The sequence below is a fragment of the Harpegnathos saltator genome, unplaced genomic scaffold (assembly GCF_003227715.2).
Source record: "Harpegnathos saltator strain DR-91 unplaced genomic scaffold, Hsal_v8.6 scaffold652, whole genome shotgun sequence".
Taxonomy (NCBI): Eukaryota; Metazoa; Arthropoda; class Insecta; order Hymenoptera; family Formicidae; genus Harpegnathos; species Harpegnathos saltator.
Window position 1 is genome coordinate 323,904 of NW_020230485.1, and position 25,595 is coordinate 349,498.

At 43.2% G+C, this 25,595-nt stretch overlaps 1 protein-coding gene across 2 annotated transcripts; it reads right to left on the minus strand.

Annotated features, from left to right (window-relative positions):
- Window positions 1-59: 59 nt before the first annotated feature.
- tweek (transmembrane protein KIAA1109 homolog tweek) lies at window positions 60-25,192 on the minus strand. Of its 2 annotated transcripts, XM_025304854.1 has the most exons (51): window positions 25,011-25,192; window positions 24,139-24,455; window positions 23,919-24,062; window positions 23,503-23,825; window positions 21,139-23,417; window positions 20,538-20,824; window positions 20,113-20,416; window positions 19,658-19,975; window positions 19,112-19,487; window positions 18,511-19,011; window positions 17,787-18,045; window positions 17,376-17,711; window positions 17,214-17,290; window positions 16,806-17,142; window positions 16,533-16,714; window positions 16,233-16,458; window positions 15,669-16,066; window positions 15,430-15,591; window positions 15,150-15,275; window positions 14,097-14,235; window positions 13,322-13,564; window positions 12,694-12,950; window positions 12,537-12,566; window positions 12,151-12,454; window positions 11,625-12,023; window positions 11,042-11,545; window positions 10,535-10,950; window positions 10,017-10,455; window positions 9,530-9,777; window positions 8,752-9,449; window positions 8,509-8,669; window positions 8,205-8,404; window positions 7,702-7,931; window positions 7,414-7,632; window positions 7,244-7,315; window positions 7,013-7,168; window positions 6,748-6,924; window positions 6,363-6,570; window positions 5,891-6,273; window positions 5,391-5,803; window positions 4,946-5,281; window positions 4,536-4,847; window positions 4,265-4,457; window positions 3,924-4,153; window positions 3,568-3,849; window positions 3,299-3,487; window positions 2,991-3,197; window positions 2,653-2,676; window positions 2,070-2,200; window positions 1,776-1,981; window positions 60-1,685 (listed from the first exon to the last, which is right to left on the minus strand). In XM_025304854.1, the coding sequence occupies exons 2-51, from the start codon at window positions 24,386-24,388 to the stop codon at window positions 1,466-1,468; spliced, it is 15,111 nt and encodes a 5,036-aa protein (XP_025160639.1). In that variant the 5' UTR covers window positions 24,389-24,455; window positions 25,011-25,192; the 3' UTR covers window positions 60-1,465. The 2 variants fall into 2 exon arrangements, with proteins under 2 accessions (XP_025160639.1, XP_011136298.2); XM_011137996.3 differs by lacking the exon at window positions 2,653-2,676 and having other exon boundaries at window positions 8,193-8,404; window positions 17,364-17,711.
- Window positions 25,193-25,595: the final 403 nt, after the last annotated feature.

A 25,595-nucleotide genomic window follows, 5' to 3' on the forward strand; every position in this document is an offset into this window, starting at 1 on the left:
CTAGATTTCGATCTATTATTTTTTACACCTCATGTATCATTACAATAAAAATAGGTTCGACTAGTTACAAACGCACATTTATTCCAGTATCGGTAAATACACGTTCAGTACATATTGCTGTTGATGAAGCAACAAAAGTTTAAAATCTGAAAAGAATGTATCTACACGTATGCCCCAGAATATTTATACTATTGACGGTGCTAAATTAGATTTAACTCACTTCCATTACCATCTCACATATTTACATATCGGTATAAAACTCTTTTTACATTATCTAAAGAAATAATAGATTATTCTAGATTACTCTGTCATGATCGACAATGATCACAAAGGCGCGTCAGAAATCTGCTTATGTATATCTAAGCTGTATTCAAAAGTTTGCAAAAAAAAAAAAAAACGTTCGAATAAGCGAATAAACCGTAGCAAATAGTATTATACATAATGTGTACAACAGATACAGAAGAAAGAATCATCGATCACACTTTATGTTGGATGGATACTCGGAAAGGAATATATACAATCGACATATAAAATTTAATATAATTTACAAATTCATACCTATATTATGAACAACGGCAGATTAAACGGCATGTATACAGCGCGATAGAGTAAAACGATACAACACAGTCACATAAAACTGTCCCCGTAATTGTGAATTATTGTCCTACTACTTAACGACAAAAATGTATAATGTATTTTTATCTATATTTGCACATAGAAAATTGTCTTTAGAATATGTTCTACATTCGTATAGGAAAATTATATACCGTCACGCCATATAAGTTGTAACGTAAAAAAAAGGCAATACCTTTCTCGAGCAGACGAAATGCGAGCGATTAATTGTGTATCAGCTGCATATTGACGGGCTCTGAAACGCTATTAATATAACAGCAGTGTTGCAATTAAAATATATCGAAATTATAACATCACCTTCGATTGAGAAGAAGCGTAAAATATCTAACAAACAACACGCGTTGTGTCGGCAATATACAGTCACTTGAATACGTATACCTCTCTCTTCGTCACGTGGTGTTAATTACAACTTCTTACAAGACTCTATTGAAAAAACGTCGTAATCTGAAGAATATCAGTTTTACAAATATAAGCCTCATAGTTCTTTCATCAAGAACGATTTATCATCAACCACTACGGTTCTCTCTTTCCCTTTCTCCAGTAAGTTACTATTATCGACTACTTCCCAAAGTCCTATTTTCTCTATTTTAAACGATACAAAAACAAAAATTTACATGTAAATCTAATGTTACTTTATGCATAGATGTTATCACACCTTAAGTAGCATGTCTGTCTCTCTCTCTCTCTCACTCTCTCTCTGTCTCTCTCTTTTTTTAAATCAGTTATTGCACTGTTATAATACTTAATGCGCATAAAATATTCGAAACGGATACGTATACCACGAGATCATTATCATATACATTCGATGCTTCTGTGAAAAAAAAATCTGGTATTATTTCTCCCGTTTGTATTCTCTTTGTTCGTCCGATGATTCCTCGCGAACAGCTAGTACCATCCTTAACATAAGAACGGCCAGCAATTTGTCTAAAGGATCCATGAATCCTCGTTGTATCCATTTTGGTATCGTCGTGCGTGCGTGAGAGAACCCCAGTTTTTGGAGGATATAATCTATGCCGTAAGGTTCTATGCTCTTTCCAGCCCACGAGAGCAGTCTGAATGGAAGGAGGCAACGGTTACACCATCAGCGATTTTGCACGTGGAAAGCAACGTGCATTTGGAGTTACAAGCGGGGCTCTACTCACCTCACCGTCGGCTCCAGGTGCCACGTCTTGCACCTGTACGATCGCCAGTCCTTGATGAACATCTCAGCAGGATCGAATTGCTTGCGTTTCTTCTCGTCTTCGGAGGTGACGGTCACGTTGGACGCATTGGCGGTACTCGAGCTTGCACTCTTCCTGTCCTGCGGGTCAGGACTGTGCGCTCTGGCGCTCATGCTCTGCATCGTGTGCTGCGAAGAAGCAATTTCATAAAATTCACATTCAGAAGCAGAGGAAGAGAAGCCAGAATGTCCCTCTCGGAGAGACTCGAGATCTTACCACTCTTTCCTTCTCTTTCACATACGATGTGATGAGATCGTGCAGGAAGAAAAAGGCCTCAGCGTCAACGGTAACGAAAATGTGATCCTCGAATTCTGTTATGAAACTGCACTCGACCAACGGTTTCTCACCTGGAAATCGGAGCAACAGGATGTAACAGTGTCTCCACGATTCTTTCTGAAGAGCCGAGCACATTTCATATATGCACACTACATTCTCCTGTATGTACACTAACGGAGAGCGATATATCGCGCGAATGTACAAGTATATTCTTGGATTAATCTGGCCAAGTAACAACCAATTTTCTTCATGCTTACATAAACAACGCTAAGGAGCGCGATTATAGCGCGAACAATCATGGACTTCTACGTAAACTTATAACCGCTATGTCGTGCAAACAGTCGTCTCAATCAGTAGAGTCATCCTCGTCCGGAATGAGAGCGAGAGATTTTGTTGAACAGCAGTATGGGTCAATCGATTAAAAATGTCGTTTAAGCGTCTAATCAACACGCGAAGCGTATGAAACAGGCTTGTAACACCTCTTACCCTTTTAAACAGAGAATAAACCTCGCTCCATACTTACTATATAAAATATGCTTAGGAAGTCCTAAAAATATACGAAAAGAACCGATTGCAGAACAATTAACATAACAAAGAAAAGTGTATAAATATACTGTGTGCTTAAAAGAATTCAACATAAAAGCACTTGTAGCAACAAAGTACACATTTATCGATATGTAATATTCTGTAACGTTTCCAAATTACTACTATACCACACAAGTAATGAGAGTCCGTTATTATACACACCGTAACGAATACAACATATTTTCGCATCTAATAAAAAATTGCGTCACCGGACAATCAAGCGAATGACGCAGAGAATCCTTTATTCGAGGAATTACGCAATAATCACACACGCACCTATGACGTCCGGTGTCCTGGCGGTTTGCAGGTGTTCAGTTTTCAAATGTAATTGCATCGACGGCAGGGCGAATATCACCTCTCGCGTGTGCGAATGTTCCTGCAGCTTACTGGACGTCGCGGACGTGCTTCTGCCGCGCGTTGCGTTAGCAGCGTCGGCCGTATTGTCCACTCTGTCTCTCTCGACACACGGAAATCTGTCGACCGCTGTAGATCGATGGAAAAAAAATTTAACAAATATGTAACATATAATTGTACAGAGACAGAAAAGTGTATAATATGATAATTCTATGAAGTTCAATTCATACCGTCGATCTCACTACTAGCGAAAGCATAATGGAACCATTCCTGCAGAGATTTGAACTGAGGTGGAAATAGAACACTTCGACTTAATCTACAGACGGTTGCCATGGAATGATGCCGCGCGTGCTGTTCTTGCTGATGGCCCAGGCTGATGGTTAAAGTCTGCACGACATGTACGTCGCACGTGTTGGGTGCTGTGAAAGCAGAAGAATGAGAGATCACGTGTGTACTTTTGTGTAAAGAGAATGCGACTAGAATTAAGTGGATTCATTACTCTCAACACTTGGGATCTCCTGTGCCTCTGTAGCGAAACTGATACAAGGCTCCTTCAGCGAGAACAGAGCCCAGCTCTTGCTCTTAAAATTAATCCCGTGAAAACAGGCTAAGCTAATGTTGGAGCCGTGTAGCTCCATTGTACCACCAAGGACGGTACCGGTTGACGGTAGGGAAAATCTTAAGCTTCCTAATTGAAGACCGGCTACTTGAGCTAACACTCTTTGCCAGTGTCTATGGTGTCTAGCGTCGGATATCGCAGTCTGGTTTAAACCCCATGGGCCTGCAATGACATCAATTAGCATTCTTACCATAAAAATATCGTATGACTGTCCTATGCGACGAGTTCGCGTTTACCATCAGCGGCGGATCTCTTCTTTTGTTGCCTTTTTTTGAAGCTGCTGCTATTTATTCTCTGATGCTTTGGTTGCAACGAGCTGAACACACGTTTGCTACTTTTGAATTGTTGGCTGAAGAACTCGTCGAGCTTGTAAAACATCTTCAATAGGTCGGCTGTGGTCGACTTGCTGATCATAATCTGCAGCTGATCCCAACCCAGGTCTCCGTGCATGAAAATGACCGCCGGCCTGTGTTTCGTTTGATCGCATACGTATCAGTGCATCGTTCGACGACAATTATTTACTCGTCCTCGAATATGAAATATTCTATATTTTCTTGAAACTAATCGGATAACGAACCTTCTTGTCGGCATAAAAGCATCTCCACCGCTGTTACGATTGATCTTCCATTCGTCCCTCAGAGTAACGTCCAATGAAGACACCCGAGACATCAAAACGCTCGTCCCCATGTAGTCCAGTCGTAATTCCAACGCGAACAGCTTCAATCCCACAGTGTGGTCAGGTTCTATTCCGGGCTCTTCTCGGATATGTACTAAACACGCAATCATTCATTTGCGTACTGAATCATTCAACCGTTGCTCAAAACTTACTGTAATTAACGAATATTTACTGTAAGTATCGATTCTGCTCAACTCGATGATTCCACCAACGATACCACCTTTCGCGTCCAAGCTCGATCCCCCTAGACCGATGCCAATGTACAGATTTTTATGACCTGTGCTGCCGATAGACAGTCTCCCATCCGACCTGAAGTCTTTCGTCATCCAGCTGACGTTACCCATCACATTGCCCATGTTCATATGTACGTTCAAGCGTGTAAAATTCACCGCGAACAGCACCAACGTCTCCCACGCGGACTCCCTCAGCTTGACCTCAGACGATGTCTGCTTGTCCGTAGTGAAACTCCATCCTCTCCCGATATCTAGACGTAACGATAACGGGTTTGACGTGAGCTTCGTGCTTTAAGTTTCCAACTGTTTTACCAACTGTTTTGCAAATCGCAGTGTAACGAGCGAATACCTTTCAATCGCGTGGGTCTCGGTGCGTCATTCTCCAAGCTTAATTTCAATTTGTCCCTGTTCAACACGGGACTCCTTTCAGGCGCGCTCTTGGACAGTGGATCGCACACGTGCCTATCGTAATGTTTCAACAGCGAGCTGCCCATGACTGCCTGATGCTCCTCTTGATTCAACGGCGGGCTGCCGTCTCCTTCTGAATACAAGGCACCGGAACTCAGGTCTCCGAGAAATAAGCGTCTCACTATGCTGCGTCGATACCAGGCCTTCGGAAAGGCCAAAATCTCCGTCAGTCGACGCATATCGTACTTGAAGGAGGCGGATCCAATGTCAATGATAGCTGGAGATCGAAGGTAAGAGAGTCAAATCTTAATCCTCATTCTTAACTTCCTTATATTTAAAGTTTAATCTTATTTAAATAAATCTCGCGATTTTTGTAATGCACGCACTTGAAAACCGTATGACGGCACGACTGGTGTCGGAAAGCTTCTTGAGCTGCTCGCTTTGGAAATTGAGCTTTCTGCTTCTCGATAAGTGAAATTTCACGAATTCCACGTTGATGCTCAACGAGTCCTTTCTTTCGCTGTCCGACAGAGGCGACCATTGCGCTTCCTTCAGGCCCGTTTTCTTGCCGCCGCCGTACGGGTGAAAGATATAAACGGAGAAGTCCGCCAGACAACCTGTGACGGACAACCCACCGATAGCTGAGCCGCCGCCTTCTTTTCCTGTTGTTTGCGCGTTCATCGACTTGAACTCTCGAAACTCTATTAGCTCCTCCTCAGCCCGCTTGGACGAGAACACAATATCGAGGGATGGCAACTGCAGCATGCATTCCACTCGTGACACCGGCAAGCACGAGAATCTGTATGGAGATTCAAGTTTATCGTCCAACGGCAAGTTTATCGGATTTACGGCAATCCACGTCGGTACTGGCTATTCTTTTTTTTACCTGAACGTAGACGGCTGCATGTGGAAATACACTATAACATCAACCGGAAAACTAGCGTAAACGTAATTACTGCTCGCAGCAGTGGCAGCCCACGAGGTGTCGGTGTTGTTCTCCAGCAGAAAGCCAGCGTTCGTCTGTGCGCTGCTCTGGAAATTGTTCTTACTCGGAATCGGCTCTAATGTTTGTTCGAGAAACTCCAAGATATGAGGGCTTATGATTGTTTCCTCCGGTATGCTCTGGAGAGTCATCCAGGCGAACAGACTGGCCTTCTTGGTGCTGGATTTCCTGAACACTGTCATTGTGATCGGATTCAACAGACTGTTCTCGGCGGACACGCGTGGAGACAGTGATTCCTCCGGGAGAGTTTTCGACTCATAGTGAACCTGCAAGACAATCCTCGCTTTCATGCCACTGCTTTAGGAAAAATGACTGAGACAGTCGCGTCGATTCTATGGACGATGTTAAGTCTCACCTTAACATCTAGACCAGGGATATGAAATATTGTTAAATCTACTAAAGGCACACTTGTATGCTGCAGATATCTCAATCGGGACGTGCTAGTTGCCGACGATTTTTCCTTGCTGTTTAGGTGTTTTCTGCTACTACTAGGACTACTAGGACCTGGCTGAAATTCGAATGTACCGCCGGAACATGATCTCTCTTTCTTCATTCTGCTCAAGCTGTAAACAGAATAATGCACGATTAAGCGGCACAAACTTGCAACAATTTATCTCTTTCTTCTCATTTTTCGTTGCACTTGCGTGTACTAGATACTTTCAAACTCTCTACAATCACGTAAATACTTCTTGTACAGGAATGAATTTACATGTAAAACTAGATAGAATTATTACACTCACAGTTTAATCTCATCTTCCCTCCCATCTTTCGTGTGTAACACGCATTTCCCGCTGTTGATTAAAACTTTTACGTCAAGCTCGAAATCTATATTAGGCTCTTGAGTCTTCTGAGATGTAATGTACGGGGACGAGGTGGACGACGCTTGCTCCTTGCCGAATGAATCGAGCAACGGTGCACTGCGACGAAAAGACGATGTAGCATACGTGTGATTTCATTAAAATGCATCTCATACGTGTGTGACGGTGAGACCGTAGGGATACGTACTTGCCCTCCATACTGTCGTAACTAGACGTACAACTGATGTCTCTGTTCTTCTTTCTCAACTCGACTCGCTCGCCTTCTATCTCGATAGTCTCCGGCCACTCTAACTCTCCTTCCGGTAAACTCAAATCAGAACCGGCGCTCGGTAAAGACGATTGCCTGATGGACGACGATACTTGGACAATTAATTTGTACTTATTTGTTTGATTGCTAACGCATTTTCCTCGAACATACCTGCACATCGTGTGCGTGTCGCTGAATGTGACCCTTGGTCCACCGAGTCCCCTCACGCGCAAGGAAGCCGACCTGAATCCGCAGAAAATTGTCACATTTGAAATCACATTCACAAAATCCGACCAGAGAGTCATGATTGAAGAAAACAACAAGTCACAAATATATCTTACCGACTGGGGCCGCTCCTGGGACTGCTTTCATAACTAGCCGAATTCGCCGAATTAATTTCCGTATTCATATCTTCCGGACTTTCCAACTGATGCTCCGGCGTAGGCGAGGGTACGATGAATGATCTCGAGCGGTACGCACTTGTTTTGCTGCCCAGACCTAATTTACCCTTAATACCGGATGCTTTGACAGACTGTCTCCTCAACTTCTGAATCATATCCCTGGAGAGAGCATAGATTTGAAGAGAGCAAAACATGCACAACTGCAAAGAGAATTGTTTCATGACGTACCTCCTGAAATCCTTGAACACCATCGCTTCCAACTCGTGCAGACGTTTCATTTCTTGCTCGATCGTTCCATGCGAAGCGCCCAATATTCGCAGGTCGTTGATAATTTTAGCCTGTTCGTTCATTTCCTTCTCTATCAGTTTCGATCTCTTCTTCGCGTCGAGAGTAGGATCGAAGATGAACGCTGGGAGACTGTCGGTCCAATTCTTCGACTTCTTCATCAATATGCTTTCCTACAATTACACATACAGTCGTAATTTAGACAAAACGCATGAATGAAATCTTTACCGAGGAGTTTACGAAACGAACGAAAGGAAATAAAGAGCAAAATGTACATAGCACAAAGCAAAGCGAAAGATGATGAGAAAGATTTAATGTTAACTTATTTTCTTCATAAATAACAACGTGCTTTGTCTACGTTCTACGTTACTTACTTAGGCGTAATGAGAAATTCGCACGCAAGCCGCGAAAAATAAAAATGAAGCAAATCATACTTTTTTCTTAACCTGGCTAGTGCTATTATCTGGCTGATCCGCGTCGTCGCTGTCGTAATCCGGAGGCACATGTATGTCGTCTTCCTCTTCGGACCCGGTTAACATTGTTAACGTATGCCCAAGAGCCGACAACTGTTGTCCCACACTGACGTCGAGATGAATATCAACTCCCTCCATTTGCCATTGAACGTTTAAAATCCACTTGGCATTATCTGGAGAAGATTAATTGTCGCCGACCATTGTAGCTGAACAACCGACATACATGTGTCTTCATACTTCTCAAACATCATTTTTAATAAAAAATACCGAATCATACCAGACTTGTCTTGTTTCTGCGCGATAGTCCTGCTGCACACTTCGTAAGTGCCTTCCGATACTACGCATAAATTCATTATATTGCTATCAGTCATATCTGGCTTCCAGTCATCTAGAGAGGTCTCGAAATCTTCCGCGAATCTCAAGCACAAGCCGACAAATCTAACGACGGAGAATGAAGAAAATAATATCTCAATATTAAGAATTATATCAAGGTACGAAGTGACCACACATACACACATACCTTCCTTTGCTGACTAAACTACCGCTACTGCACGCGGATATGCTCGTATTTTCCAGCGTCACCACGACTGCACCTCGCGATTCTCCATCGTAGAGACCTCGGTTGAGTCTCCAATTATTCGGTGGCAAGGGATTAAGCGGCAAACAGATGCCCATATCGTCGACGGTCAATTGCAAGAACAACGTGCCCAGGTGAGGTGCGCTGAGCTGACTCGTCAATTGGCCAAACGGAACCTTCTCGAATACCTGCTGAGTGGCGGTCAGTACCTCTTTATTCAAATTGGATCGCTTCTCGTTCCAGTACTCGTACGCGTTCTTGTAATTCAGCCAAACGAGTATGGCTTTGTCGATGGCCATCGGTTGTATGTAGATCAACGGACGTTTCAGAGTGATCAAAACCACTTCCTTGTCCTCGCCTTGAGCCATCTCCTCTTGAAACGCATTTCGTAGTCCTATTCTGGTGTTGAAGAAGGCGAACTGCTGGAACTCGGGCTCGACTTCTTCAAACAAGACGTTCTTCAGTAACTGTCCCAGGCTTAGGTTGATGTCGACTTGCGCTTTGCCGAACAGCTTCATGTAGGGATTTGGTTGAGTAGCGCCGGAGACGTTTTGCACTCTGTTCGACAATTGAAACTCCACCGCGCCGGTCTCCAATCGTACCGCCGAGTTTGTTGGAGTCGTGGCGGTCAATTGAATCCTCTGTAAAGGAATGACGTCAACGACGAAATCGCGGAGGTTCGGCAATAGAAGATTGAAGTTTCCGCGAAAAATGTTCTCACCTTGATGCGTATTATTAACGAGAACAAAATTCGTTTCAACGTCGAACTGTTCGATTCATCGTCCTCGAGCCACAAAGGCACTGGCTTCTCGCCCCCGTAGACTTTCTGCACCACCTCGTTCACCTCCTTCATGAATACCTTCTGTACGAACACCAAGTGATTCAAGAGATCCGTCGTCAAGGAGTGCTCGAACACTCCGATATCCGCGGTTGCGCTGAGGTAGCTACCCTGACGTAACACGACCCCATCTGCGAAGCAGAGTCAAGAATCTTACTCGAAACATGTTCACGAAGGTACAACAATCGTTAAACCCACACCAATTTATATTGACAACTGAGAATTGGAAATTAAAGATTGAAACTCGACCAAGAGTGAAACGAACCAAGATCAAATTTAGTTGATTTGTCAAATTCTGACCTCTAATTCACAATCTTTCATAATCAGTATAATATGTAAGCTTGAAGCTTACGTCCAGTGTGTTGTTTACCTGCCAATTTACTGTCGTTCAAGCTGCTGCTACCATCTTGAATGTACTCAGCCGAAACGTGTACTTTAGGCAGCTCGATGCTAGCCTCGGACGGTAAATTCGCCTCTGTCACTTGCAACTTTGTCGTGAAACTCAGGTTATGATGAGGCAAGTCTATGGTGAACTTGGCCTTGCTACCCGTTATGCCAGAACTGTTCACCTGATCCATCTTGTACTGCGCTTGGAGGGACGGTAACAATGCCGCGGTGATGCTCAGACTCTGAAGTATAATATGGAATTGCATGACGATAGGCTCCAAAAGGCCGGACACCGCCTGCGGCTTCTCCACGTCTATCGAGGGAGCTGGCGCGTAATGATGCGGACTGCCCGGAGCCGCGTCTACCTCGTCTTGCTGTTGCCCCCGCGACATTCTCGACGACGTTCTGGTGACTCTGAGCTCCTACGAGAGACAAACCGTTCTGTTTCTTGCACGATTTCTTGAGGAAATCTCGTTTATGTGATTCATGATGTCTACGTACTTGCAAAGTTGACGACAACTGCTTGCTGCCCCTGGTCATCATTCCGTGCAAGGCCACAGGGTGCTGAGGTATATCGATATTCACAGCGCCGACGGTCAGCAGGCCGCTGTTCTTGTCCTTCTGACGTCTCGTAATACTGGAATACAGAGCCTGCGACTTTCCAACAGTGACCTTCACGACCGTCTGTTGGCTAGGCGCGACACCCTCCAGCAGGACGATCATGGTTCTCCCGATTTGTCCAGTCATGCTGCACTCCAGACTCGCGGGTCGTGACTTCTTGCGGCAAGTCAAGCTGGCGTGCAGACTGGTGATCTCAGCTTCGAGCTTCAGACCGCTCAGAGTGGCCAGTAATCTGGTCCTGTGGATTCTCGCAACGCCGAAGATGATCAGCCGCGTCCTCTCACCCGTCACGATGTCTGTGAACGAATGAAAATGACGTTTTCATCATCAGTTTTCAACACGTTTTCAACACGGGGAGGACATTGAGATACGTCCTACGACACTCACTCAATTCTCTGGATGGAGGGACAGGCGTCGAGCTGTTCTCGTTCATGCCCTTCTCGACATCAGCGTCCTTAGTCTCGTTCAAGATCTCGTATTTCCTACCGCTCTTGTAATGTTCCGCAGCCTCCGCGGGTATCGAGAACCGGTGAGTGATGGTTTTTGTCTCTGGTCGAGTCGCGTATAGATCCAGCAGGTAGTATATAGTCTTCCAGCAACGCGGTGTCAAATGCGCGCTGTCCTTGTACTTGTCCGATATCACCGTGAACTTGTCCAGCCCAGAACCGCTGGGACTCGCCCCAAAGCTCGGTGTAATGACACCCTCGCTCAGATTGATGTAGCCCTTTACGCTTTTGCCAGTGCTGCGCAATTTTTGCGCGAAGCTCTGCGGCCGAGATCGCACGGTCGCACCCGGGAGGATCTTCGACTGGTTCGGCTCGAAGCTGCTGCGAAGCAACGGGGCCTCGACCTTCTTGCCGCCAACGAGGAACTGTTCCTGCAGATCGGACGCTGAAACGATATTATTTCATCGATTATCGTCTGATATTATATAATTATTAATAATAATATATACGATATGCGTGCTCACTTGACGACGAGCCGTTCTTCGCAGCGACATCGTTGACGATTATGTTGGTGTTGCGTTTCCCTTCCGGCTGCTGTTCCTTCAACTCCATTTGCGTTTCTTTCACATTCTGATACATGTTACTTATCTGATGTAACAGCCTGAGGAGAGGCATGTTCACCTGCTGGCTTATGTACCGGATATTCAGACTGATATTTACTACTGTGCTAGTGTGTTTCTTCAGTTGGCCTCTAGATATGTACAGAACGTTCTGCTTCTGTATCATGTCGTCCACCGTCATATCGGCCATCTTCTTAACGTCTATATCTATGCCGATTCTCTCGCATAAGAAGGCTGGAGTTTCCGGCGGTATGTCGAGGTAGAATTTAGAGTTGTTTCCTTTTCTTGCTTGATACTTGTTATCTAGAAGTATTCAAATAAAGGGATGTTGTGTATGTCACTTGTAAACAGTCTAAGATACTTGAAATCTCTTATTCTGGTACTGGTACTGAAGAATTCGAGGTACTGAAGCGATTCTTAAAAGGCTTACTTTTCTTCTTATCCGTTACTTTTCCAAATTCGCTGACGACTATGTCGATGCGCATAGTATCCATACTGCCAACGAGAGACAAATTCGAGCCTAACGAGTCCAAGGAAGACATATTATTTACGTTCCCTGACCCGATAACGGATAACATCTGCTGTGGCATGACTGACAAGGACGACAGAAGCGGCTCGAAAATCAGATGTGCATCCAACAATCGTAGAGAGTCTTTCATGGGATACAGAAAAGCGCCGCTTTGAATGTCGGAATCTTCGGTGTCATCAGTAGTCATGGTATTAATCTTGGAGTCCTGAAAGAAGAGGAGTGGGTTTCAGTTGATCCGAGAAACACTGAAGCGACATTGTAACGACAAATAGTGCTTCTAAGTGTACCTTCGTGGATTTTTGCTCTGTACGAAAGACCTGAATAAGCAAGATCAAAAATGAAGATAAGCGCAATGAATTTTTAACGCATATGAATTTTTATGTTCCCGGATATCCGTCTAGTTTCAACATTGAAAAATCGTAACGATACGACAGTCAGACTCACCCAATTTCCTTTCAAGTTTCCTTTGTCATTGTCCTTTATGAATTCTTGCTGTTTCGCCATCCAACTGTACAGATCTTCCCCTGTATTTATAGGTTTAGTGGAATGACTTGTGGGAGATGTCACTTGATCCAAGCTGCCAGTACTGTGTTGGCTGCCGTGACCTAAACCTCCGGAATAAATGCTAGGATTGGAACCAAGTTGGTGCGAATGTGAAATATGAATCTGTGGAGTCTTCTCTTCTCTGAGTGTTCCGTAACCTGGTATCAAAGCAATGTAGAATCAAGATATATTCTTATGGTTTTATTGTTAATAATAATCGAAAGAGAATAGCTACAAGCAGAATGGTAAATAAAGATACCGACGATAATTCCCAAGAGAGACGTACATTGGGGAAATTAATGTTCCAGAGATGTTAGCGAGAAAAATACCAAAACAAGACCAAATGACCCCATGACGATGGAGGTGACAATATACAGGAGATGAGATTATATGCACAATAACAACTTATATCGTTAATACTAATATCGTTAATACTCCGCTTGTTACACGCTTAACCGAGCATAAACGTAAGCTTGCTGATTACCAACTACTGATAGAAATAAAAACGATTCGATCGCTGTCCACTTACTTATGTTATTCGGTTCTCGTGTTTGACTGAACAGCCCACCACTTGTGAGCAATGGGAAAACGATACTTGCACGTGTACTAGCAGGCACTTGCGTTGGTTGCAACGTTTTTCCTCTCTTTGAAAGAGCTACGGGTGGAGAGGGAGAGGTAAATGAATCCGGGCCTGGAACCGGTGTTGCTAAGGGGGTCGTGTCTTTCCCGCGAGGAGAACTTACAGGAACCGTCAAACCATCACCACACATACCTGGTCATTCCACACGAAGCCAAGGCGTTTGTATAACATAACATTATGTTGGTTAATTACGGGACTAACAGGCTAATCGGTCGCTAAGAATAGTGCTTCCAATAGTGGGAGAAGAAGCGTTTTAAGCGTAAACACATATAAGCCTTTATATATATGTACACAGGGTCGGTAGAAAGCCATGAAAGCGAGGTGACTTCTGATGGAGTTAGTGTATGGATATTCTGCGATTATATACGTCGTGTAATTGCACCTCTTGATTACCGGACGAAAAGTGTAGGAATGTAAAAAAAGCTTGAGTAATTCGTGTGAACGTAAGTATCTTCAGTATTATTTTACGTGCGTATCTTAGTCTGTGTGAGAAACTAAAAGATCTTAAGCGAGTCTCTGTGTGTGTGTGTGTGTGTGTGTATGTGTGTACGTAAAGCACGTTTTATCCGATTCCATACTTGTAATTTAATTATATATGAGAAAAATTGTTTTCTCTTCTTCCGATCCCTTACTATCATCAGTATGAAATTGTAGTTTGTAATACCTGGTGTTTTATCTTGTCCACCTTTGATATGTATATGTTTGTGCATGTGGTCCGCATGGATGAGCATAGCACATTCATCTGTCACTTCCTGATCATCAACATCTCCTGCGCTACCTTCCCCGTCCGTCAACAGATTCTCCTACAAGCATCAGCAAACCAGACCCAAAGAGAATGGCTGTTTAGTGTATCTCACAGTTGAGTCGAAGATATGTAATTTTACACAACATTTTTTAATATATATGTTCTGTCGGGTGTGTTAACACATGATCACTTCAAGTTTCTCAGTTTTTTTTTTTATATTTATGACGATTATTCAATTTCTTTTCCCTTTGAAAGCACTTTGAAGCTGATTCTGTAAACTACAGCAGAATTCGATGCCGTATGGTTAATTAAACAATTTTCGAGTTACGTCGAAGTACTTCGTAACTATCAAAGCTTTCAAGCTGTATGTAATTATTTATTAGATAGCCACATATAATATTCCATAAGCATTGTCGCACCTGCACCTGTGATAAATGCGTATAATGTACGTGTCGCGATGTGAAACATGAAATCGTTGCATTTAGACATGTATATCAGCTTGTCGAAAGCATATTCGTATAACACATTTCTTAGGCGTTGCTCAACAATAATTTCGGAAGAAAGCACTTTTAAAAAGTATATGGCTCAATTTGACGACGAGAGAAAATATATTAACTACTTCGTTATACCGCGCTATGCATGAATTCTGCAAAAGACTCTTTACTGAAGGATTCTTACTCCTTTTCACATCGACTTCTGCCACCCGCTTTGTCTCGCTTACTCGCTGAAAGAAGGAAGATGATCCTAGCGAATTATGCTTTTCCTATTAATAGCTTTCGCAGATCTCTATGTAACGAGAAATTCGCAAGATGAGAAATCTATAAATTATATATTTATAGTATAGATCATTAAATATATTTCAACACTCACACACCTATGTTCTGTCAATCAAATAAGAATTTTCAGAGAGGACACACTATCGGTTCTCAACTTACAAAAATCATATGTTTATTAATTCGAAATATATCTCACCTCATCCGGATCTGACACAGCGAAAGTAACGTTCAACGGTTTAACGTGCTTAGTTTTGTAATTATGTTCCAATAATAACGGTGTGTAGAGCACGTTCTTCCACTGTCTACTCAATACAATGACTCCCTAATAAAAAAGCACAAAAAACAGAATTAGACTTTTATCGTACTTAAAAACTTAGACGATCAAATTTATAAACAGAATCAGACGCAATTTCGACTTACCATATGAATCATATTTTACGAGAACGTACTTATAAAAATTGTATCAAGGATATTACCTGTCGGAGTGTGGAGAGAAGCGGCAGATCGGATTCCTTCAAGTTGGCCTCAATATTTGCGATTTCAGACAGCAGAACGTAATTCTGCAATATGCTGCACAACTGGCAAGAGGGATCCTCCTGCAGCGTTTTCGCCAGCGGCGTTAATCTACCGTAACGACTCTACGCAAAGTTAAACGTTGGAATTAACGGAGAACGTCACTGCAAAATACCTTTACGACTGCGATCCTTCTGAGTACCTTCTGAGGCATGTGGAGTCCTTGCACGTCCAACGCCTCTGCCATAAGACAGGCGACGATCGCGGTGGATCTTCGGTACATAGTCCTGAACATATGGACGATTCGGATCGCAAACTTGTTGCTGGGATTCATCCAGGCGTTTATCGCCGGTGAGGCAGTGCTGAGCAAGTTCCAATCGAGTCTCGTATAGTCGATTTTCCTTGTTATCGGGGTGCGCGGTGGAGCGGCGAAATTGAACCACACTGTCTTCAGCTCGATTACGCACGACACGGTATTGCCGTTTGCTACTTTGGACGTGAGACTGGTGCATGTTGCGCTCATGTTCATTTGCGTGCCCGTAGATGGATTCGCTGGCTTCGCTGGCTTCGCTTCCGCTTCCGCGGCAGTTGTCGTGGACGCTGAGAGTGAATAACATGACACAGGTGAGCGCGCGATATTTTTTCGTTCACGCCGATTTTTAGTTCAATTGTCCAAATGTTTTCTCTCTATTCGAATATTTTCCTTTTCCTCCAAACTAAAAGCTGAACTTAATTTCTTAATTGCATTTTAATTATAACTCGTTACCAGCAGTGTTATCTAATTCTTCTTGACTCTTGACACTGTCCGTGCAGAATATCTCATTATCATTCTTCTTGTCGCAGTCGCCGTTCTCTCCCTTCTCAAACTGAGACCTCTTCACTACCTTCAATTTAATTCCTTCCAAACCGCACTCGAACATGATGAATCCTAGTCTATCCTCTCCACATCCCATAGTGAATTCCTCGGTAGCTTGTGGCGGTCCGGTTTGTTTCTGAAACGAATAGTGCGCAACAAATTGTTACATACGTTGTCGTCGAAGTCGCCCCTCCGAGAAAAAACACGTACATTTTGCTTCTCCTTCTCATCAATCAGGTGGTGCAAATAGTAATCGACGCACTTTAACGGCGACGTCATCCTGGTGCAGGTAAACAACACTTTAGAATAGTGCGCAGGTATAGCGGTTATCACTGCGTCCTTCAATATTGAAGATTCGTTCCTCAACCTTCTTAATTGAGAATGCGCTTTGCCTGTTGATAATCCAAATTTCAGCTCTCGCGTTTAGGGCATAATTTTTACATTCAGCTATTTTCGTCAGCAATTGCCAACATATTTACACACCAATATTTAAAGTGACTATGATCTCCTCCTGCTGCTTTTCCGACGTTTCGATGTACACCGTCTCTCCTCCGCCCATATCAGCTACCACCGCGGTGGTTTGATGTCCAGGCAGAAACGCTTTGCTGATCTTGTTCACCTTCTTCTGGTTTGGTAACGCAGCTGGCTTATGAAAGGTTTGAACAACCTCTCGAGCTTGTTTCCCCAGGTAGAACCGAGCAGTGACGTCGTCCAGGCATATCGCGAACAACGACACGCACGTCAAGTCGCGGATATTCTCCAACGCGGAGAATGATATGATTTCCTCAATAACAGATGCTTGCAGCAGCGTTAGGTTCAGCTGGAAACGATTTTGGGTATATATAACCGGGGACACATTTTACGTGAGAAATTCGCAGAAGATTATCGTACCTTTGGCAAGATAATACTGCCTTGCACCTGCGTGGTGATGCTCTCCTCGTAAACGTTGGTTTGCAACGCGATCTTGCCTATACGAGATTAGAAAGTTGTAAATACACACCGAGGAGATAAAGCGTGGCGAAGTGTATCGCATAAACTAACATTTATCATCACCTTGACCATTTTTTATATTCCTCTCCGCTGTGGACCGTTTCGAGCTGGTTTGCACTTGGCTCCAGTATGACAAGCTCTGGTCTTGCTTCAGGATGTTCGCGTCTTCCACTTTACCTATGCACTCGTTGTGGAGGTGGTTGAGGATCGTCAAGGGATGCAGTGTGCCCAACGTCGGTATGATGCTGTCGATGAAGCGCTGAAGCGACTCCAACACCATAGGACTCAGCATGATGTCGACGTCTCCTTTAAATTTCACGATCACCGTCGTACGAGAGCCGGTTTCGTTCAATATCGCCAATAACTCCTCTTCACCGTGCATCGCGTTGTCGTTCTCACCTGATGAAACCAAGTGAATTCGTCAGCAGCTCGAGACCATTTAAACACGCGAGGAGATCATTGGCGAAGATATACCTTCCGTCTGATTCAACGACGCATCGTCCCATAAGTAAGGATGCGTAGGAGTCTTGTTGGATGAGCTCGCTACGGGCGAGCCGTCGGAGCGCGTTATCATTTTCAACGATGTGAAGCCTTCCGTGACCGTGTCAAGTTTCGGTACGTATCGCCCACCGATGTAGACCAACCTGCCGTCGTCTGCACGTTGGAACACCGGGGTAGTAAACGCATCGCCGCCCGCAGGTAACGACGACTGGTTCCAATTCGAACAACGCACCTGCAGTTTTTCATTCCATAAGTTTATACATTTACATATCTATTATGCAAATATATCGTCATGAATATCATGAATTTACTGAAAATACATTTTGAATCTCCTAACGAGTTCGATACTTCAATCAAGAATATTAAATTAAAACAATAATATTGAGCTAAAAACAAATTTCTATATAAAGTTTCTATATAAGTTTTATAATATTCTGAAAAACAGAACAAGTAAACGAGTATAAAGTATAATAATGACCTTTTCTTAAAATTTGTAACACTTTAAGACTATCAGAAAAATACTTTCTGTTGAAGATAACCGCTTAAAGGAAAAAAATTGGAGTTGAGAAGAATTGAGTAATCATTTTCTTTTCGCAATAGAATATTTTTCTCTGTACATTTACACTAGGTAAAATGCTCAATCGATTGATATATCGAGAGAAAATTGGTACCAAGCGAATCGAACCTAAAAAATTACCTGCGTCAAGTGACTGACGTAGCTGGACATTAGCAACGGCGAGTCCACGATGGGTTTGTTCACTTGCATATGCAAGTTTACCAGCGTGACGTCCTCCTGCGACGATACAGCGGAAATGAAGCTGGTGGATGACACCGAATGACTATCCGAGGAGTCTTGCAAACCGCCATTCTCGGCTTGATCGATCTCTTTATGGAAACTAGCGTTTCTGTTGATCCTTGGACTCCGCTTTGTACTCAGGATCTGCGTCTTCGCTCTTTCCAACGTATGCGCCTTATCCGCCACCGAGAGAGTCACGTTCGCCGAGCTCTCAACGATTGACAAGTCCGACGAGAATTTCTTCTTGATGCTGTCGTTGCGATTCAAGACGCAACCGGAACCGACGATGGACTGGCGCAAGCTGGACGTCCGGCTGCCGCTTAATCCGTGACTCATGTCTTCGTCGGCGGAATAGAACGCTTCCGAGTGATTCTCAGACGACATGGATATCGTACGTTGCACCTACATACGGATAATAAATGATTACCAACAAGCGCATGATGTCTGAAATTTTCGTCATACAAAAAAGGTAAAAAAAGGACGGGTGTCCTTTATATTTTACCTCTTGCTTCAGCCTCTCCTCTGAGCTTGTTCTTATGTACAACGAATGATGAGAATCCGACACGTTCACACCCTCGCCGTCCTTCGTGGTTAATTGTATAGACCCGGAGAGATTGAAATCGGTCGGCACTATGGGCAAAGACTGCGGGCTGCTCGATTCGAGCATTTCTGCGTTCTCCGTTGCATTGAAATAATCCACAGCCAATTTGGAGTCGGATACACTGCTCTTCGGCGCAGCCTCGATCTCGGGTACGCTCAGAATGGATTTGCTGCGTTCCGCGTTCAGTTTCGAGTCAGAGTCCAATTTCTGGGGTAACTGGGCTACGGGACTAGCATCGATCAACCGTGAGTACGGTACGTCCTTCACATTTGGTCCACTGCAGCAGCGAAAAATTTATGTCGTGTAAGCACACTTTAAATTGAAACATTATCACAATTACCATAAAATTATATCCACTTTTGTAATCTTCTTCAAATCGACAAATCATGAGCATTATATTACGAAATAAAATAATTGTCTACTTGAATGATAAAAAAATCAGACTACCGCATCGATGTATAAGAAAATCTCCTGTCCAACGGTTTCCTGTCCGCACTCGATATCAGCGGGCTTACGGAAGTAACGTTTAATTTTGTACTACTGTTTTCTTCCTTGCTGTGATCGGTCACAGATCGCGGCCGTTCGGCGCCCTTCTTCGTAGTTTGCGAGCCATCTTGGCTGACTGTCACTTTCAATCCTGTGACAGGATAATATACGTCCTGCAAAGACACGTCCTGCAAGCTGTACGGTGGTGTGTGAAACACCAATTGACCATCGTGCAAGATCGACTGTCCAAATCCTTTTTCTTTACCAGGCTCGTGAATTCTGAAGCAAGATAACGCATGTATTATTATTTAGTATAATTAATATATGATGACAACGATCATAACTCGATCGATAGATGTTACTGCAAGAGCAAAAAAACTCTAAAAATTCCAATACAAAGAGATGCAAATATTCACCTGTAGGCAGCAATATTGATACCATCTTGAAGATCATGGTAGCTCGGCTTGAAAAATCTTGGTCCATTTCGATTATTGCCAAAAAACACACAACCACCGATGCAGCCGCACTTTGTCGACTTGACGCCGCTCTCCTGCGGCCAGAGAAACCACAAACGTTTCGTCGCCTCGTCGTGCATCTTTAAATACTTATTTTGTACCAAGTGCAAATTGTGCTCTGGTGTTGGAAGAGAGATTGCGGCTTCTAAGATGACAGGACCTAAAGATACTGACCCCACTTCGAGCCATATATCTGATCCATCTCCTATAAAAAACATATCAGATAATAAATATTCTTATAAATAATTTTAATATATATATATATATATATACACAAATAACTCAAGTTCATCGTTGAGTACAGAATATACAGGAGAAAATACTACCTGACATGCGACTGCTTGCATTATTATGAGATCTCCCGCTGCCGGTTGTATTAGTATTGCTTGTATTTGCAAAGTAATCAGCTGCAGACACAAATTGCCGAATCAATATCGTAGGTAAAACGGCGGTGACGCCCGACTTCACCTGATGTCCATGGAGATTACATGTGGAAACACGGATCGGAGATATCCAGAATTGTATGACAGTACCCACTTCTTGGAAATATAAATCAACAGCATCTATGGACAGTCTTGTCATTCTATACTTAATATCCTCAGAACTCGGACATCTGCAACGTTTGAAAGAGGAGACTCGGCTCAATTTTTTAGATAAATCATACATATATGGACTCTATATAAAAATTAAATTATATAAATACGAAAATATTATAAATTTCTTTTCAAGAATGGAAAATGAGAATCAAACTATGTTTAAAATCAGTAAAAATATCTTTCTTTTTGTTTTTTAAGTCGATAAACCGCAAGTATTTATTCGATTAATCCTCTTAGTTATCCACAATATACCTTTGATTAATGTCCAAGATAGTATTACTGAATAGAGATTATCAATGACACTATATACTGAAAGAGATAAGAAGCATACCTATAATGCTTATCGACATCGCTCTCCGGACACTGCAACGGAGGAAGACCATGGTGACAATGGAACGGCAAATTAGGCGGCCGCAAAGCGTTCTCAGTGTTCTTCGCCATCAATAAAAAAGTCTCCAGCGACGTGACGAAATGGTGTAACTGAGGGGAAGTGATCTTGCCGCTTAGTTTGCCCAGCTGCACCTCGATCAGCCACGCATACTCCAATGTTTCTTGGTCCAGACTCCTTCCCTCGTTGCTGAACATGGCGTGACCCCTGACTTGCAGCGCGCTCAGCATGAGGTGACCCTGTTTCAGATGATGTTCCTTGCCGGACCTCGCTACGTTGTCCGTGACCAAAGCGATAGCGGGGGAGAGCAAGAGCTGGAGTTCAGTCTCCTTGTAGCCTTTCCTCATCTCGAATCCAAAGCGCTCCAGAAGTATGACCGGGCACGGTGGATCATTTTCGTTGCAATTCTTGATGAGATGAGCTTGTATGTCGTGCATGGTAACACCAACAGTCACCTCCAGCGGCCTGTAATCCCTCGGGTCGAACGGCTTGGTTTTGATCTCCTCGTCCTCCATGGACGCCTCGATGCTACTATTTTGTACATCTTTGTCCTTGCTTCTCTCCGCGTTCACTGACGCAGAGCTGGTTCTACTTTGCTGCATGTCGGTGAACGCTTGATAATCGCCGAACAGATTCTCCTTCAGGTGCATGAAATTCTTCAGCAGAGACCCATACAAGATTAATATGGATGGTCCAATCTCGAGTTCTAGACTAACTTTATCGGACGCTATGGACTGCGGGTCGAATTTTTGCGTGCCGTTTCTCGCCCATTGCAGGCCCGGCGACTTTCTGCACTTGGGGATTCGCATAGGAGACAAGAGGATCTCTTCCTTCTCTGGCGTCGTTATGTTGGCTTGCGGTGTAGGACCCAGAGGTGGACACGGGTGGTAAGTATAATTGATACTTAGAGCTACGATTGGTACAGACCAACAGTCCACCCAGCCTGCTTCCTTTTGGCAAAAATTCCGCCACTTCTTGCCCCTATTCAGTTCGTGCAAGTGCTTGTGAGACCCGTCGCGAGTCATGATTTTCGCATTCTTGTCTAACGCTAATAGAATGATGCGATTGGTATTAACCTCTGGCAAGTAGAAGGAAAGATCAACGCTCTCCCCTTGAATCCAAAAGCGCAGAGGTATCGTGACTGGCAGAAAGTCCACAAATGGAAGATCGAACGATAGGTCGAAGAACTCCCCACAGAAGGCGATGTGCGCGTTCTCCTGGTTCTGAGACGAGCAATCGATCCAATTGTACTCGTTACAGACGGTGATCAGTTCGAATTCCTTCAGAAGCAGACCGAACTTCCATGTGTACGGAACGAAATGCAGAATGTCGGGTCTCGACTTGCTCGCCCAGTCGTTGATCATGTCTTGGAAGAAGTCTTTGTGCGAATAAACCAAGCTGGCGGTTGCTTTGCATCCGGTTAAGTTCAGCGTCCATTCCTGATGGTCGTTCCATCTGATGGGATAGTGACACTTTACACTAAACTCTAGAGTTTCACTCTCCACCAAACTCCGATACTGCAGGCTAGTTGTCGCTTCCAGATGCAGCAGTTGACCCGTTATCTTCGTGGTGTATCCGTCCTGTAGCACTATCCACGGCATTGTGATCTCCAAATACGATCCTGGCCCCACGTTAACGTGAACAGCATTGGTTTCCCTGTTTTTGCTGAAAAGTATGTCGATCGTCGCCTCGTTCAGCGTCGACAACCTGATATCGAACGATTGAACTTGTCTCTTGTCCCCGGGAATAGGTGATTTCGTGACTTTCAGCGACTGATAGTCGTTGGGAAAGAAGAACTTAAACAAATGCTCGCGTTGCCTGTCAGCCCAAGGGCCGTAACTAAAATCTGTGCCCTTGCCGCATTTGATATCGATGCCCCATATGGGGGGCATCGCCTCGACCATGTCTCCGTTCACCAGTTGTATCATCTCGGGATGTTCCGGTACAACACCGGACTCGTCCATGTAATAATACACTTCCATATTGTTCGAACTTAAAACAACGAAGCCCTCCCCCATGTATCTAGGCGGATCGTCCACCATACCGGTGTATTTCGGGCTAGGCGCCAAGATAACTTTGAAATTCTCCGCCTTGCATTTGGTGAAGTGCATGAAGTGGTCGTGCCTGGACGCAGCTGGCTTCGTGGAATACACAAAATGCGCCTCCTCCACGGTAATCGATAACGTAGTTGGTACCAGTCGATTACCGAATACCAGCCTTCCCTGGAAACATTGTGGCAACGTTTTGCAGACTTTTTCACAAGGAGATGTAAGACAGGATATGAATAAACATTATGTTGTAACTAACTGTGCAAATGTCCAACTTGATAACCGGTATCAGGTCTCTCCAGGTACGCGCGATTACGTGAGCCTCTTTCTTCCTGATGTTGTCCACATGACGCGACACGTCTATCGCGTTGATTTGCGAGTGGCGAGTTTCGTTGGCCGCGTTGCTCATAGTCTCGCCATCTCGGTCGTCAATGTTCACATTGTGACTTGCCTCGTCCGAAAACATTTGCGGCGTAAGACCAAACATTTTCTCCAATTGTGCATAAAGTTGACAGCGATTATAAACGTGCAATTCGAAGCCGTTTAACATAACCGACAGTCGGGTGTCGGAATGCGAAAGATCTACGATTAATACAGAAAGTTTTGATATATTCAAATCATATTTGCTTTCTCAAATTTATGACTGTAGCATCAAGCGATGAAAAGATTGTTTACCTTCAGACACATCTTTAGGGACATAGCTCCTCCACCATCTAAATATAAGCCAACCATCTTGAATTCTTAAGCTATAATCTGTTGTAATATAAACTATATCTCTAAACATTATCTTCCCACTTAGAGCATTCAGTGTGAAAGATCCTGCAAGAGTAAAAGAATAAGTAATCTAAGATGATGCGCAACAAGACATTACCAATAATCATATAAACTATCTTACCAACTTTAACATATCCATCTCTAATAACAAATCGATTTAACAATTTTGTCAATACATAACCAGTCACTCTGCTGTTATAATAGGCAATATAAATAATCCAAGATATGGCAGATACTAATGAACATAGCAACCATATAAAGTTGCTGTCCATCTTAAGATCATCCAAGATGACATGATCGGTATAATTCCAGAAGGCTGGCTCAATAGCAAGGAAAGATGAGACTGTAACATTGTTCATTTCATACTCCATGATGATGCTGTTTTCTTCTTTTCTTTCCTTCCACCAAATTAAGAATTATTATTCATGGTTTTATGTACTGAAACAATAAAAAAAGGATCTCTGTTTACATTTATTAACATCCTATATATTTCTTGCTAATCAATTTATCACACATAATATTCTTCAATGTCTCACAAAACTTACAAAAAGTTGTTGAAAATTTATTATAATTTGATTATTGTTTGATATAAATTCTATTTATACTTGAAATACCTAAAACTTGCATTAACAAGTTTCTTAATATAATCTATACATGTATGCAGTTGTAGAGGCACTACTTGTGCGCGATATAATTCTTATTCTACAAAGATATCATATCAAATATTTTTTCACGAGTACGATAATTATATTGGTTGATGCGTCAACAAAAATTTTGTTAAAACATCAGATATCAAAACGAACTCAATATGTGTTTGACAGATAAAACTTTACAAAACTTTTCGCATAACAATGGATTTATTCGCATATAGAAAAAAATACAATTTCGATCTTTCACTCTAAAAATAATTCACTACAACATCAACGATCCCCTCTGACAGCAAAAACCGATTACAGTGCTTAGGGCAAACGACATCCCATCTCGATGATTTACCTTTATTGGGAGGACTTGGATGTAAAGCACACTGAAATTCTGCCGTGCTATTCATGTTTTTCTGTCTATCATTATAACAGTTTAACGAGATGCCGAGAACTGTCATCAATGGACAGTGACACGCACAACCACTCCATACTTGACTGATATACTGTACAGACAAGTGCAATGCAATAGTTCGGTTCCGTTTTACGCGGGTGCAGAACGGCATAGCCAACTTCAAAACACCACTAACAGCATTGCATATAGATCAAAATTATAACAACACAACGTTGGTTATTATGAAACGTATGTATTTAGTACCTAGATTAAAACCAGAGAAGAAGCTGAGAGCGGCCAACACGGCGTTCTCGGCGACACCGGCTTTCCTCACTGGGAAAGGGCGCCATCTACATTCATTTTGAGAACGAAACTACGATGCTACATCCACTTTCAGGTCTCGGCGGTAAAACCTGCATGTAACGACAGTCTGTGCTACATCCTCTTTCAGGCGGTTTATGTTCGTGCTACAACCATAATAACGTACTTGACAAGCACGGTCTCGCACATTGTTACGCGTTTGTAACATGAATTAACATGTTAACA

Excerpts from the sequence above, each read along its gene's own strand:
- tweek (XM_025304854.1), bottom strand. The coding sequence starts at position 24,388 with ATGGAGTATGAAATGAACAATGTTACAGTCTCATCTTTCCTTGCTATT. Across the intron at positions 18,046-18,510 it reads ACGTCAGTCACTTGACGCAG|GTGCGTTGTTCGAATTGGAA; the intron begins GTAATTTTTTAG and ends GAAAAACTGCAG. Across the intron at positions 9,450-9,529 it reads CGTTAATAATACGCATCAAG|AGGATTCAATTGACCGCCAC; the intron begins GTGAGAACATTT and ends ATTCCTTTACAG.